The sequence below is a fragment of the Crocodylus porosus genome, unplaced genomic scaffold (genome assembly GCF_001723895.1).
Source record: "Crocodylus porosus isolate Cpor-Errol unplaced genomic scaffold, CroPor_comp1, whole genome shotgun sequence".
Taxonomy (NCBI): Eukaryota; Metazoa; Chordata; order Crocodylia; family Crocodylidae; genus Crocodylus; species Crocodylus porosus.
In genome coordinates, this window is record NW_017728931.1 from 17,293,708 (window position 1) to 17,311,633 (window position 17,926).

Sequence of the window (17,926 nt, forward strand, 5' to 3'; positions counted from 1 at the left end):
CCCCTCCCCCCGCCGGGCCAGCCGCGGGGGACAGCCACCGCCCGGACCGCCCCAGCCCCGCGGTCCCCGCAACAGGAAGGGCTGCGTGCTTTGTCCCTCGCGCACCGCCTGCTTGCGTTCACACACACGTACACATGTATACACATGTATGTGTGTATGTGTACATATATGTAAACATGCATTTATATGTAAATATGTGCACATACATATACATATATGTATACTGTATATGTAAACGTGTATATATGTATACACATTCACACACATACATACACACATATATATGCAGTGATATACAAAGTGATATACACACACCTATAGACATTAAACACCCCATATACACATATGTATACATATATACACACATATGTCTACATATATACACATATACACACATACACATATATATACACATTAAACACCCACATACACCCCCCCCCCCGAGCCAATATAGATAGATAGATAGATTTTTTTTTTAACTGGGGTAGCTTGGGGGGTTTCTCTTTGCCAGGTGCAAGCAGTCCGAGCCCTGATACCCACCAGCCTTCTGTGTGCTGATGTCCCATGTATCCTGCTTATGGGCTCTATGTATCCTGCTTATGGGACTCGAGCATACACGCACCTGCGTGAGAGCTGGCTCTGCAGGCTGAGGCAGTATTTCTGTGTTGTTATGCCTGTATGATGGTGCATACGCAAGCGCTGCAGTTGATCAGCACAGACCCTTTGCCCAGATTGTGGAAATAGACTGAAGAGGTCTTGTATCAGTGAGAGTAAAATAAATCGATTGGTAAACAGGCTTGTGATTATGATTATCAGTAGCTGAACACACAGAGAGAGGTATTCATCCCGGTAAGCCCCACACAGGGGATCTTAAACCTCGGAGAGAAACCGAGTATACCAAGGAGGAAGAATGCTTTCTTGTTTTGCAGATTGGAATATGTCTGTCCCCATTTTGTGATGGATGTGCCCACAGATTACAACACAATCAGGTATCTAGATAGATACAGGTACAGGCACGGGTCATATCATATATTCTTGGGTATTCCAATCTAGCTTTCTTCGCTTTAAAAAACATAATTTGTTATTTTATGGAAACTCCAGCCACACTGATAAACTAGAGGAAGTTGCTGTCTTGCAACCCCGAGTCTGACACGATAGGATTCCTTTGATCTGTAATTTCTTCGAAAACTGTTCATAGTTATCTGAAAGACTTGCGGAGATGCAGTCTGGAACATACAGAGAGAGAGAGAGAGAGAGAGAGAGAGGCAGACCTAACTACCGAGAGAGAGGGATAAAACGTGTTAGAATCTGACATACACACAGGGAAGGGGAGAGAGAGAGAGAGAGAAAGAGAGAGCGAGAGAGAGAGCGAGAGAGAGAGATCCTCCTACCTGGAGCCATAGATTGCAAGATACGTGGTGTTACCTGGGGAAGTCAGGACAAGTAAAAACACATTGAACTTCAGGGCTCTATAAGCAGTTGATCAAGACCAAGGCTTGCTCGTTTCTCCCCAGCTTACCCATCCTGGGTTTTTGTTTTGCCCTTTTTGAACCCCCCCACCCCCCCACCCCCCCTTTTTTTCTCTGCCCTAATACAGTACCAGAGTCAGCTCTGGCCGCGATGGCTTTAGGACGAGCTGGTTGTCTGATCACCGCTGAGTTTTTACAGTGCGACCGGCTTTGCTCCTGGGTCGCTTCAGAAATGCTCTCGACTGGGATTTAACCGGCAGAGATCAGTTCTTTTTGTGCATTTTTATGGCTCAGTCCATTCTCTAGATCATGCACAGAAACTTTCGAAAGTGGATTTTCTACGTGTTTCTATGCTTTGGAGTCATCTATGTCAAATTAGGGTAAGTGCTTGTCAATAATATTCCGTCTCTTTGGGGCTCAGATTATTACAGGGATGTGTCTAACTAGATTGCCAAAAAGCAGGATTTCTTCCCCAGGTGTCTGAAGCGGTCTTGCAGGGGCAGTTTCATAATCATCAGCAAAAGAAAAGGGAAAATATGTATTTCTTGTCACTCGCCTACTATGGATCCGGCTAGACCGCCGCCGCGTTAGCCTAGGGGAACATGTAGCCTGGAGGGAACAGCCCGATACTTTGGATTTTGTACTATTTAAGCGAATTTAAATATTATCTCCGGCATACAGTACCGCATTAATCTGACAGGTAATTCAGCCACTATGGATGAGACAATGGAGCAGAATTTAAGTATTAAAAAAAAAAAAGGGGGGGGGGGTCCCTGGTCTGAACCTGCTCTCAGGGATTTTTTTATGCAGGCCTAGACACAATTTGCATTTCTATCCATCACACAGACGTGTTGAAATTAACTTGACAACTGGTCCGTCTACCTCTCTGATAAAACAACCGGGAACCACACCAGGAAGGGAGAGTGGTGGCTGCAACGTTGTGCTGAAACACAGCTCATTGACTCTGCACCAGTTCCAGGCCAAATTTCAGCAGGGCTACTGGGAAGCCAAATGTTTGCTTCTTGTTATTTGATCACAATGATCTAGATCGCTATGTTATTTTAGTTGCCAAGTTTCTCTCTCTCCCTCGCTCTCTCCCCCTTTACCTGTGTGCCCTTATTAATATTGCTCCTTGCAGTAGGCAGACTTGAGTTGTATTTCCACATTCCTGAGCCCCAGCCGAGTTCTTACCTGTCGAGCTACAAACTCCTAAAAGATCCTGCCTTTTGCATAGCTGCGGGATTTTTTTTAATGATCAAGAATGCATAAGGTGAGCTGTAATCTGAAAATGCTTGCTTCTCATCCTGAAATCAATACAGGTGGGGGGCAGGGAGGGGGCTGCAGTTAGATTTAAGTGACTGCAGTAGAAAGACTCAGCACGGCATAATAGGTAGCTGGAGCTGAGTTTTTACACCCCAAGTCCACGGTGTGATACACGACATCCCCTGCCCCTCACTTTTCCTCTGCCCTTCCCACAGCCTGTTTTCTTTCGCGCGATTCCAGTTGCACACAGGGCCATCGCACCAAAGCTGGTATTTTATACTGAACAGCAGCCACAGACAGTAGCACGTTGCAATGCAGGGGCAAAACATTTCTTGCCGTCAAGGGGTGGGAGGGAATCTGTAATCAAGTGAAGGGCAGAGGATTAAAGTTACATCAGGAAGAATCAGCCCACAAAAGCCAGTTTATTGATGAGAAAATAGCTACTCTTCTCAAACTTCACCCACTGGGCACTCACACCCGGCTACCCACCTCTTTCCTTCCGTGGGAGGAATTAGATGTCTGTGAGTTATTGCCTGGGGAGTGAGGAGCAAGATGTCCTCATGTAGGGGGGAATGCAATAGCCAAGACCAATGGCTTGCTGCAGTGCTCTGGGGAGCGGCCAGTTTTCTCCCAGTGTCCACTTTAAACAGTTCTGCTCATCGCAGGTGTCTCATTTGATCACCTGGACGATTTTGCTGCTCCCTGAAATGAATTCAGCATGCAGAACAACACTACCTCCTTAGGGCATAAGATGTCTGTGACAACATTTAAAGGTACTCATGAAAAGTTTAAAGAGTTACAAACAGCCACGATGGTGAAGGGAGCAAGACAGAAAAGAAGAAAGATTCAGAACAGCGGAGACCCGCTATACTTGCAGAAGGGTGCTTGTGCCCAAAAACTTGCAAAGAACTTTCCCCCAACTATTCAGTTAGTCTAATAAAAGATATCACATCTACCCAAAGAAATTTGCCTGCCCATGTCCGTAGACCAACACGGGTACAACCAAAACAACCCTGGAAATGTTCCTGGTCTTTTCGCATGAATAAGAAACTAGTGCTAGTAGAACGACCCCTTTTCTTTAAAAAGAGATCCTTTCTTTCTGAGCTGGATTATATGCACATAGGGAAAAAGGTGGGGTAATAACAATATTTCTCACTGAACACCTGTCTACTGGATATTAGGGCATTGTCTCCGTAAGTTTCCTCGGTTCAGTGCTCATACTGCTTTTTTGTCACAGCAAACCAAATGTATTCATCATTTCCCCCTCACTGCTAAATTCTGTTGAAGCTGTAAACGAAGAGAATTTGGCCCACATATGTATTTATACATGACACACCACAAAAAGAGTACCATACACCCTTAGATAGCAAGAGAGCTTTTTAAGCCATCTACTACAGTGACACCCACAAGCTAAGAAAAAAATAGTTTGCAAAAGGAGGCAAAGTCTTTACTGGAGGAAGTTCGCTTTTACGGTGTTTATGCTTTTCTGTGAAGAGCAGATTTTTCGTGAATAGAATTTAACATAGAAATTTTAAAAGAGGATTCAGAACAAAAGCAAAGGAGGCTGATGAACTCTCTCTCTAAATAAAAATGAGGGGATAGCACGAACCGTAAAAGCTCTCAGAGAAACCCTATGAAGCGATGATGATACTTCACTTTCTCTGAACAATAGAGAGAGAAATTTGCTCTGAGATCCTGGACTACTACTAGGCTAGACATGTGGGATCCAATTATTTCTTCTTTCATCAGGCACTGGAACTACCATTTTGTTGAAACCATATCCTTTGAATGTAATGATACCTTTTCTAGTCAGCTCTTTGCATGGAAAGGGAAAGATAGAATGATAAAGTAGCAGTCTGCCCTTCCAATGCTTTTGGTTTAATTTGCAGGATGAACTAGAATGCTGTTTTATTAACATAGCAAAGAGTTGAGAATTTCCAGTTATTTATTTTGCTTTAGGGGAGTATATTCAAGCCTTAATTATCAGGTCTTTAAAAAATCTCCACTTAAATAATGATAGGGATGTTGGCAAACTTTAAACTTCGGAAAGAAAACATTGCACACACAGCTGACTACCCATTGCTAAATTTGGAAATGGACTTTCAAATATACAGGGTAGCAATTTTAACGCAATGTAAGGAAGCTGCCATTTGTAACTGGAGAAGAGAATTTGACTCTCAGGTGAAATTCCCATTGACTCGGCTTCCATTTTGTGGCTTGCCTGGTCCGTGCCCCCCCTCCCCCACCCCAAGAGCCAGCCCATTACTTAATATAAAATGTTCAGTTTAAGGAGTCTCCTCAGCTCTTTCCCTGTTGTTGGACCCAGTAAAGCAGGTGATTTCTGATGCATTCACCTGATTAAACAATATTAATTTGCTATGACAAACAGTCTACGTGTACCGGCGGAGGGGAATAAAGCCATCAAAAGCCAGCTTGCATCTAATTTGAAATTCCAATTCAAGAAACATTTAAAAAAACTGCTAATGGATATATCTTTGAGTTCAGGTATCTCATTACAGAGAGATTACAGAGATATTTAAGCAACTACGGACTTCAGCTTTCAGGCAGGATTAAAATGCTCTCATCGCACAACTGATCCTGCTAGTAAGATATATTGCAAATTAAAACAAATAACAGCTGCAACTAGAATCGGGAGTTCTGGGAATAATGGGGGTGGGGGGGGAAGAGCTTCATGCACTTGATGCACTTGATGCGACTCTGGGTGAAACTGAGCTCATTGCTTTCAGTGTGATGCTGCCTTTCGTTTAATACTCTCCCATTGAGAAAGCCAGGGATATACTTAAAAGTGGCATTCCCAAATTAAAACAAACCCAAACCGACCGGGAGTGGAAAGGCACAGAGATAAGTATGAGGGGTGTGCAAGGGAGGGAAAGGAAGGTCAAGGTCATTTTAACTGCGGTGAAGAAAATCTAACCCACTGGGCTCTTCCCGCGATGGAAGTGGATGCGGTTAGCCCAGACGCAGAGAAACCAGGGTGCTTTTTGCCTTCCCATGGACTCTCCTCATTGCACGTAGCGCTCTTGGCTGCCTTTAAATGTTCCAGCGTTGTCTTTTCAGCATCATTCCAGGCACGTGCTTTGGGAAGGCTTCAACCCAGTATTACTAGTCCCTTCTCAGAGCGAGGGATCAGTTGGGTGGCAAAGAGACAGTCCATCTCCGACTGCCACCTCTAAGCCTTCAGCTCGCTCCTGGACCGAGAACGACAACGAAATCCTTTCTTCCTTGGAAGCCCTTGGGTGGATTTCCTTGCTCCAGGGTATAATGACAGTTCCTGGGCTGGATCCTGCGAGGAATCGGGGTTTTGTCTGAATAAGCCCCGCGGGATGGAAAGAAAAGGATTGCCCGAGGGAGCTGCTCCTGGCAGCCCAGCAGGACGCTGCCCGACCTTCCCCTGAGCACCGCAGCTCACATAGGACATAGCAAGTGCAATAGATAAGATGCCTCCTCGTCGGTAGAAGCCGCGTGGCTTTTTTAGGGCTCTGCATTGCATCTGCTAGAAACTCTGTATGAGCCAGTGCACCTGAGCGGGAAATCGGACTCTCTTTAAAGGGTGAATCGTGACAGCTATGCTGGGGCAGGATGCCTCTTGGTATAAGCTGTTTCTGTTCAGGAGGACGGACGATGAATATACCGCGTGTATTGTACCCCGTGAAGCAAATCTTCCAAATCAAATGCCTAAGAGCGGAGCCCTTGAATAATCTTTGGGGCAGGTAGTCTACACAGCGATGCCATTGCCATGCACTAGCCAGACCGTAAGCACTAGCCCGATGTGAAGTCCTGCACACAAAGACTGACTTTCCAATCAGTCGAAACCAAGCGTTTTATCCTTCTTCTCAAGTCAATGAGAGACGCATTGTGTCTAAAAGCCCATGGAGTGCTATCAATTTTATACTCGGAAGCTTTGCAAAGTCTAAATCAATTATCGTCTCCTTCTGATTTCGCCCCTAATGTGCAAGCTTTTGGGGGGTCACCAGTGGCAGCCTATGCCTTTCTCGCGTGACATCGCCTCATTTTAGAAACCCCGCTGATTTGTATTACATTTAAAACTCTGCAGAACCTAAGAAATAACAGACAACTATAGAATAACACAATGCTATTATAGACATACTTTCAAAGTTCCAACCAACTTCTGATGTATCCTTATTCTGGACATTTTGCCCATTTCTGCACTCAAGGTTTATCAGGGAAAGAAACTGTAGCTTGAACTGGACAGACAAATAGAGGGAGGATGTATTGTCCGTGCCTGATCTGCTCTGCGCTTGAATCATCTGCCATGTTCTCGTAGTGGTGTATTTGGAACACATAAGAACAACACATATGAACATATGACTTGCTGTTCTGGCTCTGTTGGATCTAAAACACACGTTTGCGGGAGAAGTCTTGATACGAGTCATATGTCAGAATGGGGCTTTTTGATCGATTGGATGAACCATGACATTATTTCATCATAGGCAATAAATTCGCTTTGAAGTCACAGCAGCAATAGTGTCTCTATCCCTCTCTCTCTTATACACACATAAAGAAGGAAGCTTGTGGCGTTTCATGTCACATATTTCTTCACTGTACCCACAGAATGCCTGGCCCACGTCCTTCTGGTCAAAATGCCACCCCAGATGATCCCATTGTCTGATTTGTTTTGTTTTCTAGAGACCTAGCTACACGTCTTATAAATTAAATTTATAGCTAAACCCAGTTCTAATTCTTCATTTACAGAGGGAGGCAAACCATGTTAGGTCCAGCTAAGCTAGGTCAATCGTTACCAACTCATTTCGACTCGAAATAAATATTGGTCCAAACTCTTCCGTTTCACATGAATCACAACTGCACACGAGTAAATGCTTGTATATCTGAGGGTAGTGATGGATAGTTAAGCATATTACATATTGCTTAATTATATAATGAAGCATATTACATAAACTATAGATCTACAAAGAAATATGACAATTTAGAGTGATGATATTTTTGTGTAATAGAGATACTTGTGTGTTATATGATATATGTATATATATTGCAATAAAAGAGTACAAAGAAATATGGCAATTAGAGGATGCAACCTAAACTTTGAAGACCCTATTTAATTTAAAACTTTCTCTCTTATTCACCAAGATGAATCTCTTTTGTTTCCCAAGACAGTGCTAATTATACTAACGGATTCTATTGAACCGGTAGATAGGCGTAATTAAAAGGAAAAAAAAAGAGTAACGATTCGCATCATATCTTTGGGTGGGGCGGGGGGAATGCAAAGACTTGTAGATGCATCCTAGAAGAGTAAGATCACTGGGAAGATTCTCTTATACTGTAACACTGCCAGCTACCTACTTATAAGTACAGCTGGTAACCAAAGGAGAGGCTTCCATGGTGCTGGGAAGGCTGGTATAGAGGACTCGTACGATTACTGAGAGAGCTAACATAGTTAAAGCTGTATTTTTTATGTGGACCAAAAACACTTTCAGTATGAGTGTGCCAGCCTAGTTAGCAATCAGGACTCGTGCTAGAGGTGATATTTTTTATTAGACCAACTAGACATTTACAATACTACTACTAATAATAATAATAATTGCAGGCTTTGGGGACAAACATCCTTTTTCAGGCACAGGAGAAAAGATTGTAAAAGTTCTCCTGGATAGAAATGAAAGTTCATATTCCATAGGAGAAGTTTTACAAAAATCTAGTTGGGTCTAATAAAATCACCTCTACCACAAGTCAGGATTGCTTTTGCCTGTAGACCAATACGGCTACAACCTGGGTGCCAGCCTACTTAGGCTTTCTTCCTCTAAATTAAGTGCGGTGCCCATTGCCTTCCCCTGGCTCCTTTTCCTATCCCAACTTCTTGAAGTTAAAGCGTCTTTCTTCTTTCTTTCTCCCATCACTAACACTTAGAATGGCTCCGGATTCTTTTTTTCTAAATATGGTGAACAGGGAGAGCGAACGTTCTGCACCTCAAAGTTCTCATGGAACGTTCGGCACCTCAACATTCTCCCCGCCGCCGAGTTCCTCCTTCCTTGGCTGACTGATGGGGAAACGCGCAGTCAGAAGCACGTGGGGTAGAAATGTAGCGGGTTTATTCCGGCCAGCTGCGATGACACGCGGTTAGGAGCCAGACCGCAACGCACGAAGCAGCCTGCCTCCTCCGGGCAAGGCGCAGGAGGTGGAACTAACTTGCCGGCAGAACGCCTTCCTCCCCAAGCTTGCACCTTCTGCAGGAGAAAAACCTTGTTCCGTGGGAAAGGAGGAGGTGTGAGCGGATGAAGATGCAACCTGAATCGCGCAGACAGGCAGTGCCTATTAGCAGAGCACCCCCCACCCAAAAAACAAACAACAACAAAACCAAGCCCCATTCACACCAGCCTCCAATTCAAGAAGCCACCGGGTCTTTATTGCTCCTGCAGGGACCCCTTTTGCTTTCGGGAATGAGATGCATTGTCAACTTCAGGGACAATACCACCCCCCCCCGCCCCCAATCACCACCACTGTGACTCTTCCTTGGACTCTGGCACTACATAAGCCTCTCTCGGAGCATCGCAGTTAAACAATTAACTGAGATAGGAGCTGGCAGTTGCCAAGTGCCTTTAGGAGCCCTCCTAACAGGAGCTGGGAGAGAGTCCCGGAGTCTGCTGAGCAGAGGCTGCCTTCATCCAACCCGCTCCGGAGCTGCTGAGGATTGTTTTCAAAGCGCGGTGCAAACAAGAGTTCTCGGCCAGAGAGCACACAGCTCCCATGCACAGCTCCGGCTAGATCAGTGTCATTCCATTGTCATCCTCCCCTTTAAAAGAAAAAAAGAAAAAAAAAAAGGAGGCGGTTTGCAGCGACTGCCTGCCCAATGGCAGCTCCGAGTCTCAGGAGAGTTAAGAGGAGAGAGAGAGAGAGAGAGAGGCTCTTTCTGCCATCCAAATCCCTTAAACCATCATCATTCCAACAAGAGAACCCACTCTGTAACAACTTCCAACCACTGAGACATGACAGACAGGATCCCAGAGCCAGAGGCAGCAAGAGCAGCAGCAGCGGCAAGCAGCAGCAGCAGCAGCAGCAGCAGCCTGTTCCCTGCCCATGGAGCAGCATTAGCACCAGGGGAACCTTAGACACAACCATACAAACAAACAAACAACCCCCCAGCCCCCCACCCCCCAGCCCAAGGGCCTGGATTTCCAACTCAGATCCAAGCAGAAAGGCCACAGCTAACACCACAGAGGGTGGGGAGATAACCCTCGGGGGGGTGGGGGGGGCTCCAGGAGTAATCAAGGAAGCGAACTCCACGAGTGTAAACGGGATTCAGCCATGATCCTTTTCTCATCTCGCAGTGTTTTACTCTCAGTGTATTACCCTCAGATTTTCCTCATCCTTACCAGTGGGAGTTACCTGTAAGTGATCCAGTTCTTTTTTTTTTTTTTTTTTTTTTTAAATGCCTTTCTTTCATGCTGGCCACCACCCCGCTTGCCACCTCTGGGACGCCGGGATGCAGAGCCCCGGGGCGAGGGTGGCCAGGGGGGAGGTCCGCGGCCAGGTGCCTGGTGGGGACCCGATCCCCTCTGCCCAGGGCGGGAGGCGGCGCCAGCGCCCGGGGCTCCTTCCCGTGGGAGGAGGGGGAAGCCCACTTGGCTTTCCAGGGAGCAGCAATGCCCAGCGGGATCGGGATCGGGATCGGGCCCGCTCCCAATCCGGAGAGCTACTGATTGATGCTTTTCTTTTTCTGTGCAAAGGGCTGGGGGTGGAGGAGGTGCGGGGTTGGGGAGGAAGTGCCTGGAGGGGAGAAGCAGCGCCGGGTGCAGGTTGCTGGCGGGATGCTGCTTCCCCTCGGGACCCATCTCGCTGCGGCCCCGTTGGGAGGAAGGGGCGGGAGAGGGACAGACGAGACGGGGCGGGGGGAGACTGCAAGCTGCCTGGGGCTTTGCAAGCAAGCGGGGGCGGAAGGCTTGCTCCGGGCCCCGGTACCGGCGGGGGAGTGTCGGGGCTGCCCCCGGGGAAGCAGGCGGGGCCGGGGGCCCGCGGGCCTGCAGGTGCCTGGGACAGCCCCCGATCCGCTGCGGTCTGGGCGAGAGCATCCCCCGCCTGGCGCCGGCAAGGTGGGCTGGCGGGGCAGGTACCCCAGGGGCAGAGGGCAGACGGCGGAGCTTCGCCCAAGACATGACAGGTTGTCCCAAGAGCTCTTGATCCTGCATCCCCGGCCTGTCCCCCCCATGTGCAGAGATCTCCCCCACCCCTAGTGCTGCTATGCTGCGGCGTGGAGGCAAGCGCGGGCTCTTGGGGCTTAGGCACCTCTTAAGGGTCCTTTTCACCTAGGTGCCTTCCTCCGCGTATTCCGGTGGAGGTGACAGGGACAGATCACCCACCCTTGGGACTGCAAAGGCGGCACAACCCCACTCCCCTCCCCAGGAGAACCTTAGATGTCTCCTTCCCCATCCTTAATTCTTAATGAAATGCACATGCGTTGGCTACCGATTGGTAAAGCAGCTTGATTTATACATTGAGCTCCAGGCTATTGATTAAACCGAGTAACCAAAGCCCCCCTTCCCAGGCTGGTAGGTAACCCTTTGCTTATAAATGACAGAGCTTCTTCTAAGAGGGCAAGCATTATAATAAATAAATAAATACGACCCCCTCCCCCCTTTAATATAAACGTAGCCACATTTTCTCCAACCCGTAGGAAATTACTATCCTACAAAGTTTTCCTTCTATAAATAGTCCGAATCTTGAAACAAAAGTTTTCAACCGCACACCAGATGCTGGATGCTGGCGGTTTCCCTTGCTGTGTGACATAATTATAAGGTCCGAAAGCAAAAGCTATAGAAGTATAATAATAATACTAAAGGCAACTGCTGAGGGGAAACACAAGGGAAACGAGGCAGGCTTTATTTAGAGCTAGCGACTGATCATCCGAGCGCTGATCTGTGACCATGAGAACTGGCCGTGGCTAATAATGCCCTCGCCTTCCCCCTGCCATCCCCGGTTCATCCTGTAAGAGTCAGGTCACTTGCTCCGCTGCCTGAAATGAGCTCTGGGAACTAGCGAGAGAGCTGAGCTTTTGGTCCCTATTGCAGTCAAGCAGAGCAGAAAGGAAAGGGATCAGGAGGTGAAACATAACAAAGCCAACCCGAAAACAGCAAGCTTTGATTAATCCATCCTTGTAGCCTGGAAAAGAAACAAGCTTGGGCTCAACCAGGCAAGTCCCACATCTGGAGTTTTGCTGCTCTCCTCACCACCCCAATACACATTATCTGTGATGCTGGAAGCCCACCTCCTCCCATCAAATGCATACTAATAACATGCCCAAGAGATGGGCTTCACTGCAGTTCAATTCCTCCACCCCCCCATAAAGTGTAAGAAGTTAGGGAAAGCTGGACACGTTGTGAGATTTCTCCTTGTTCTGCTCTGAAAGTTAAAAAGTCAGGGAAGTTATTTCAGTGCTTAATGGATAGTAGTCGACTGAACTTGTGGTGTTTATCTTGTGGGTAGATATACTTCTCTGGCTTACTAATGTTAGCCTTTGAAGATTAAAGCATGGTAGAGCCTATTTAAGTACTATTTTATGGTGTCTCTGTTAGCATTTGTGCTTGGGAGGGGAAGATACTTCCCAAGTTACTATTTAGTGAACACTAATGGAGTTTCAGTGATCATGTTAATTTTCCTCTATCTCCATCTATTCGTTTCAGCTCCACAAAATAATATAATTTTTAACTGCTTCTATTTCAGTGATAAAGATTAATTAAACTGCATACTTGGTATTAAGAGTTAAGACAAAGGGGTACTTCTGTGCGGGCAAGTTTATTCTGTTCTTTTTAAAAAGGTATAAGACAAAAATCTCACATTAGAATATATTACAGTTTTCTATACAACCCTAGGGCATATTGTGAGCCACTTATACCCAAAACTACTAAAAAATAGACACTTTACCAAATACATGGTAAATATACTGTATGGCACCTGTATTTTATTTTTTAGTGCCTATGGATGTGTCTACACATTGCCCTACCATGTGTTGTTGTTGTGCCCTGCTCCTTTAGGAAGTACTAAAGCACAGTGCAGTAACCGCCCGTACTGTATACCGTAGACACTCATGCTGTGAGTAGCATGATGTGTAGACATGCCAAAGTGTAGTAACTTTTGAGAACTCTGACCTATGGTAAACACAATTAGTTTATGGTGTTTAAAAGAAGTGCCTAATAGGATATTTGATGCATTTTAATGCAGTAGATTAATTATTGTTGTCTAATCATTGATTAAATGTGTATAGCAAAATAGAAGTTTAACATCAAAACAATCATATAAAATGTTTAAGAAGTAAGATCAAGTATAAAACAAAAAGGGTACCATTTCTCATACTGTATGTGCATACTATATGTGTATATGCAGTATATATATTGTTATTGCAGCTCTTCCTACAAAAAGGGTTTCCCTTTGATTATAAACAGAATGATCAAGAAGAAGGAAAATTATCTGCATTAATGAACAGAATATCTGTGGTGGTTTATTCATAATATTGGAAGAAAATGCATGCTTTTGTTGAAGTTCCTGATGCTGACATTCTGATACTCTCCAAGTTGGTGTTTTCACATCTTGTACTACAAGAGCTAATCTAAGATGCTGAATTAAAGGAAACACTTTGGTTCTTTGTTTGTCAAGAGGAGAATAATAACTTTTAGCCCCCTAAAGATTAGGGCTGCTAGAGATGGATGCTTAAGATGGCTATTTGTATTTGCTCTCAGATATACAGCAAGATATAGTGGACATAGTCCTGGATTTGAACTCTGATGTTACCACTGACTAGTTGTGTGACCTTAGGTGCGTTACATTGGTCCTTGCCTCACAACTTCTCAAAGGACCCATCAACATGTACAATTAATGTGCAGCAATAAACTCCATGCAGTTTGCACCTGAGTTTACTGTTCCGAGGCACTGCGTTTACATGCATGTCCAGGACCACAGCGTGTTGAGCCAGTGTGGAGCAGCTCCTTCTGGCAGGGGATCCTGGAGGATCAGCCTGCCAACCCCAGGCTGCTCTGACCAGCTCAACGTGCTGTGGAGGGGCTAGCTGGGACATGAGGGTGCTTCAGCATGGGGTTTGGCAGCAGGCAGCCTCCACACTGAGGCACTCTTGTGGCCCAGCCAGATCCATCCATTACAGTGGCATACGTTACTCCATCATAAGATATTACTTGTGTCTGGCAGTACTGTCCTATGGCAGAATTAATTTACTGCAGCCTAATAGCACTGCACGTGTAGATGGTGACATTTTACTGCAGAGCTAATTAGTCAGTTCTGCAGTAAACGTCTTGTGTACATGCTCCCTGTCTTGTGTATTTGGACTGTAAGTTCTTTGGGGCAGGTACTGTCACTGGTAGACCACCAAAGCCAACTGACTGGCATTGAATGGGAGCCGGATTGTTCTATCCTATGATCTGTTAAAGGTTGCTGGCTGCTGGTTTAGAAAAATTGTAAAATATTGCAATTAAGGGATTTTTGTTTCATACTGTTTTTAACATACAAACTTATTAGAGGACAGTGGCATAAATATATCTGTATAAGAAAAGACTTATAAGGATGACTTCTCTGTTGCTCAGGGTCAAGGTCTGTGTAAGGTTGATTTATTTGTTTTACTTCAGTTGTTCTCTCAAGTTAAGGTTCTTATACAAAGACATCAGGCCTGATTTCAGAAGAGTTGAGTATACACCGTTTTATTTGAAGCTGGCAGCAGTTGTGGATTCCCAGCCCCCATAAAACTAAGGCACATTTCTTAAAGAAGTAGGATCAAAATACAATACTTCAGAGCTTTGGCAAGGTTTGGATGCAGATTTTAAAAATCACTAGCCCATCTCTTTTGAGACCATGATCAAATCTCAAAATCTGAGCCCCCTGATTCCTCAGGGAAATTTAAATTTGAGTCCAAGCTTTTCATCGTAGTTCCCACCATAATTTATTTGTGAAAAGGAGGTGTCACGTATTAAATAGTTAGCATATATCCAATGAAACACAAGATTGTGAAGTAGAAATCAAGTGTTAAAGAAAGAAAGAATAGTGCTGTAATATATTTAGAGGGCATAGTATGGCATCTTGCAATTACTGCATTAATCCCATAACATTAAAAATACATGTAATTTAATTTTGTTTATTCTGATGAGGGAGAATTGCCTATACAAGAAAGCCCATTGGGGGAAAGTCAAGGAGCCAAATAAAGGAGGGTAATGTTTTACTCTTATGCCTGACAAGTATCTAGTTTTAGAAACATTTGTTCAATAGTATGGACAAACATCATGGACAAATGATATTGCCCCAGATTATTTTCTTTTCTTGAGAACAGATGGCCATATTATTTGGATTAACATACCATGAGAACAAATCCATCACCACAAAAATACACATTTAACTCTACAACCCTTCCAAAACATTTTAATACAAAAATCTGGAACAGCAGCTTGTTGAAAGGGTTGTAATACTGCAGTTGGACTGGAATCCATTCTGTATTGAATTTATTACCATAACCTAACTTCAGGATCTTTCCCTTTTGAATATAGTTGAATGCAGAGCTAATGAACTTGCAGTATAAAGCCAACCCATAAAGGAAGCATCTTCTGATAGGTTGGCAGGCACACTTGCACCTGCAAAATACCTGCTTGCTGCTGCTCATGGTTCCTCTGTATGCTGTATCCTTTTCTCTCTTCCCTACTGCTTATCTGCCCTTCTTCCCACACTATTCCTAAATTCAAAGTTAGGTCTACACACTAGATAGCTTGGCCTTTGTATGTTACTGTGGCAAGCTTTATACTATGGCAAAAAACAGCAGTGATTCCTCCTTATTACTTTGGAATAAGATTTAGAATGAGTTTAGATTTGTATCAGAGGAATAACAGGAGCCGCAGATGCCAGAATTTGTATCTTCTTGCAAAATGTTCATGACTTTTGACATCTGGGGATTTCACCATAGCAGAAGCGAGTGAACTGGCACATGGTTGAACAAAATCATCATTGCCGAGATAAACCCTGGGCTGCACTGGAGGCTAATAGAGATCAGGAGCTCAGGCACAACAATACAGTGACACAAAAGACAAGGCCAATGGATTCTCAACGAGTGTTTTAATCTTTCCAGGGATCACAAAGTTCTCTCTCTCATCCTCATTTCACTTCACCCTAAAGGTAAAATAATACCTTCCGCAAGCCCTGCAAATGTGGGGAGTCAGGTTGGTTTAACAATGGTCAGCTTTAGAAAGGTAGCTTCTGTAGTCAGCAGTATTCATGTATTAGCATTTTTATTACCACTAATGGAAATGTGAACAAATATTCTAGATAAAACCAAGGCCTTGGTTTCAATTATTTTCGCAATATATTTCCATGACTTGTCTCTTTTTATGTCCCCATCTCTTCCCCTAAACTGGTAGGATAAATCTGCAAAGTATCTTTTATAAGGCAATGGACAATCTCTCCCTCTTGGCACTGTCTTCATTGCCAAAAGGATTCCGCTTCATAGTGAGATAATACTGTATAGAAGCTACCTTGCTGTAAAATCCTAGTTCAGCCAAACACAAGTAGTTTTTACTGTACCTAGATGAGGCCAGTACAACATTCCCACTTGTGGCTTCTTATTAAAAACTACTGTACCTTCACTACCAATCCTTCAGTCAGATTTTTCAATTACATAACTAACAAATCACACCTTCTTTTGGCAGGGAAGCATGGCCTAAATTGGTGAGGTAGCATCTCTCATCCAGGAAGCTGTCCTGACCAATAGTTCATATATCTAATTAGTCCAAGCCAATGTAGTTCAGACCTAACTAGCAAATGCAGATATGATATTCACTGTCTTTTCAACCTATACCCATAGAACAGATTCAACAAAGATGAAGGTCCCACTTAAGCATTATAGGCCTTGTGCTGGTCTTTTTTTGTACAGAGCTGAATTTCACCCAGATTTCTTACATAACTGGAGAAAGGGATATCCAAAAAGATTTCAAGAGTGTAAGTGAAAGCAGAATTTAATCATGAATTTAATATGTAGCACAAGAATTGGCTCCTGTGAAATAGCATGTCCTGCACAGCAAATTTACTCTGCCAAGTAGGTGTAGTGTGCACCTGGGCTAACAAGCAGTTTTTACAGGCAGGGCTAATTAGCTGGCCAGAAGTAGCATGTGAATGTAGTATGCTGCTTCCAGTCCAGCAATTAGCACATGCAGAGCACTGTGGCATATTTGTGTATGTCTTTGGCATGATATGTTTGTGAAGTTTACTGTTAACTCCTACTTTGCTTCTTTTTTTAAAACTGCTGCATAAATTTTAGCTACTTAGTTGCCATTAAAGTCAATGGAAGACATTCCATCTTCAGATAATTGCATAAAATTCAGCTGCAAAACTGCCAGTGATTTTAATGGTAGGATGAGAGTGTGTGTTTTAGCCATGATGGTCTGTGAATAAATGATGTTAATGGGAGTTTTGTGGCTTAAATGAACAATGTAAAATTAAGACTCATGTATAACAAACTATTCAAGATATATGTGCCTTTTGAGAATCATTTGCATTACAATAGATTCCTTGCAGCATTGTGGAATGTGTTTATATTATGTCTTGTCTACATCAAAGGCCTAATTCTCATTCCACCTAAAGTTTTATCAACTTCCCAACAAAATGTATGATGGGTACATCCTTGAAGTCAAGTATCTTATTGGTGCAAATGAGAAGAGAATCAAAACAAAAGCCAGTACATGTCTTGTTCTTCCAGTATCCATTTACATATATCCATTCTAGGCTACCAAATTACATAATTTAAAGGGAACATGGCTACATTTTCCAGGAATATACAGACAAGGCAAAACTAGAAAGAGGCTACTCCTTCTTGTCAGACAAAACCCACAATTAATTCTATGGGCTATTGAAAGAACCATGGTGCCTCTGTGCCAATAAAAACTGACATGAAAACAAAGAAAAATATATTTTAAGGAGAGAAGCATTTTGTTTGCTTTTTGTGCGCAAGGTGTTGGGGGGCAGTACAGCTTTCAAGCCTGGAAATAAACACAAGGCACAAAGATATAATCACCACCAGCCTGCGAAGAGGGCAGGGAAAATAGTTTGAGGTGTATTTAATTTTAAAATATTTAGGCACTGGAATTGGATATGAGATCTTCTTGCCTGGCTGAAGTGAACATAATTATAAAATGCTACTACTATTTAATAATAGTGTCTTTCATTCAAGA

The 17,926-nt window shown here is 44.0% G+C and overlaps 1 protein-coding gene across 1 annotated transcript in view; it reads left to right on the plus strand.

The window, feature by feature from the left end:
• Positions 1–1,430: 1,430 nt before the first annotated feature.
• Positions 1,431–17,926, plus strand: part of WNT7B (Wnt family member 7B) — a 140,080-nt gene continuing 123,584 nt past the window's right edge. Inside the window, exon 1 of the mRNA XM_019544285.1 lies at positions 1,431–1,849. Coding sequence (XP_019399830.1) covers positions 1,779–1,849 — 71 coding nt within the window. The 5' untranslated portion in view covers positions 1,431–1,778. The remainder of the gene's footprint in view (positions 1,850–17,926) is intronic.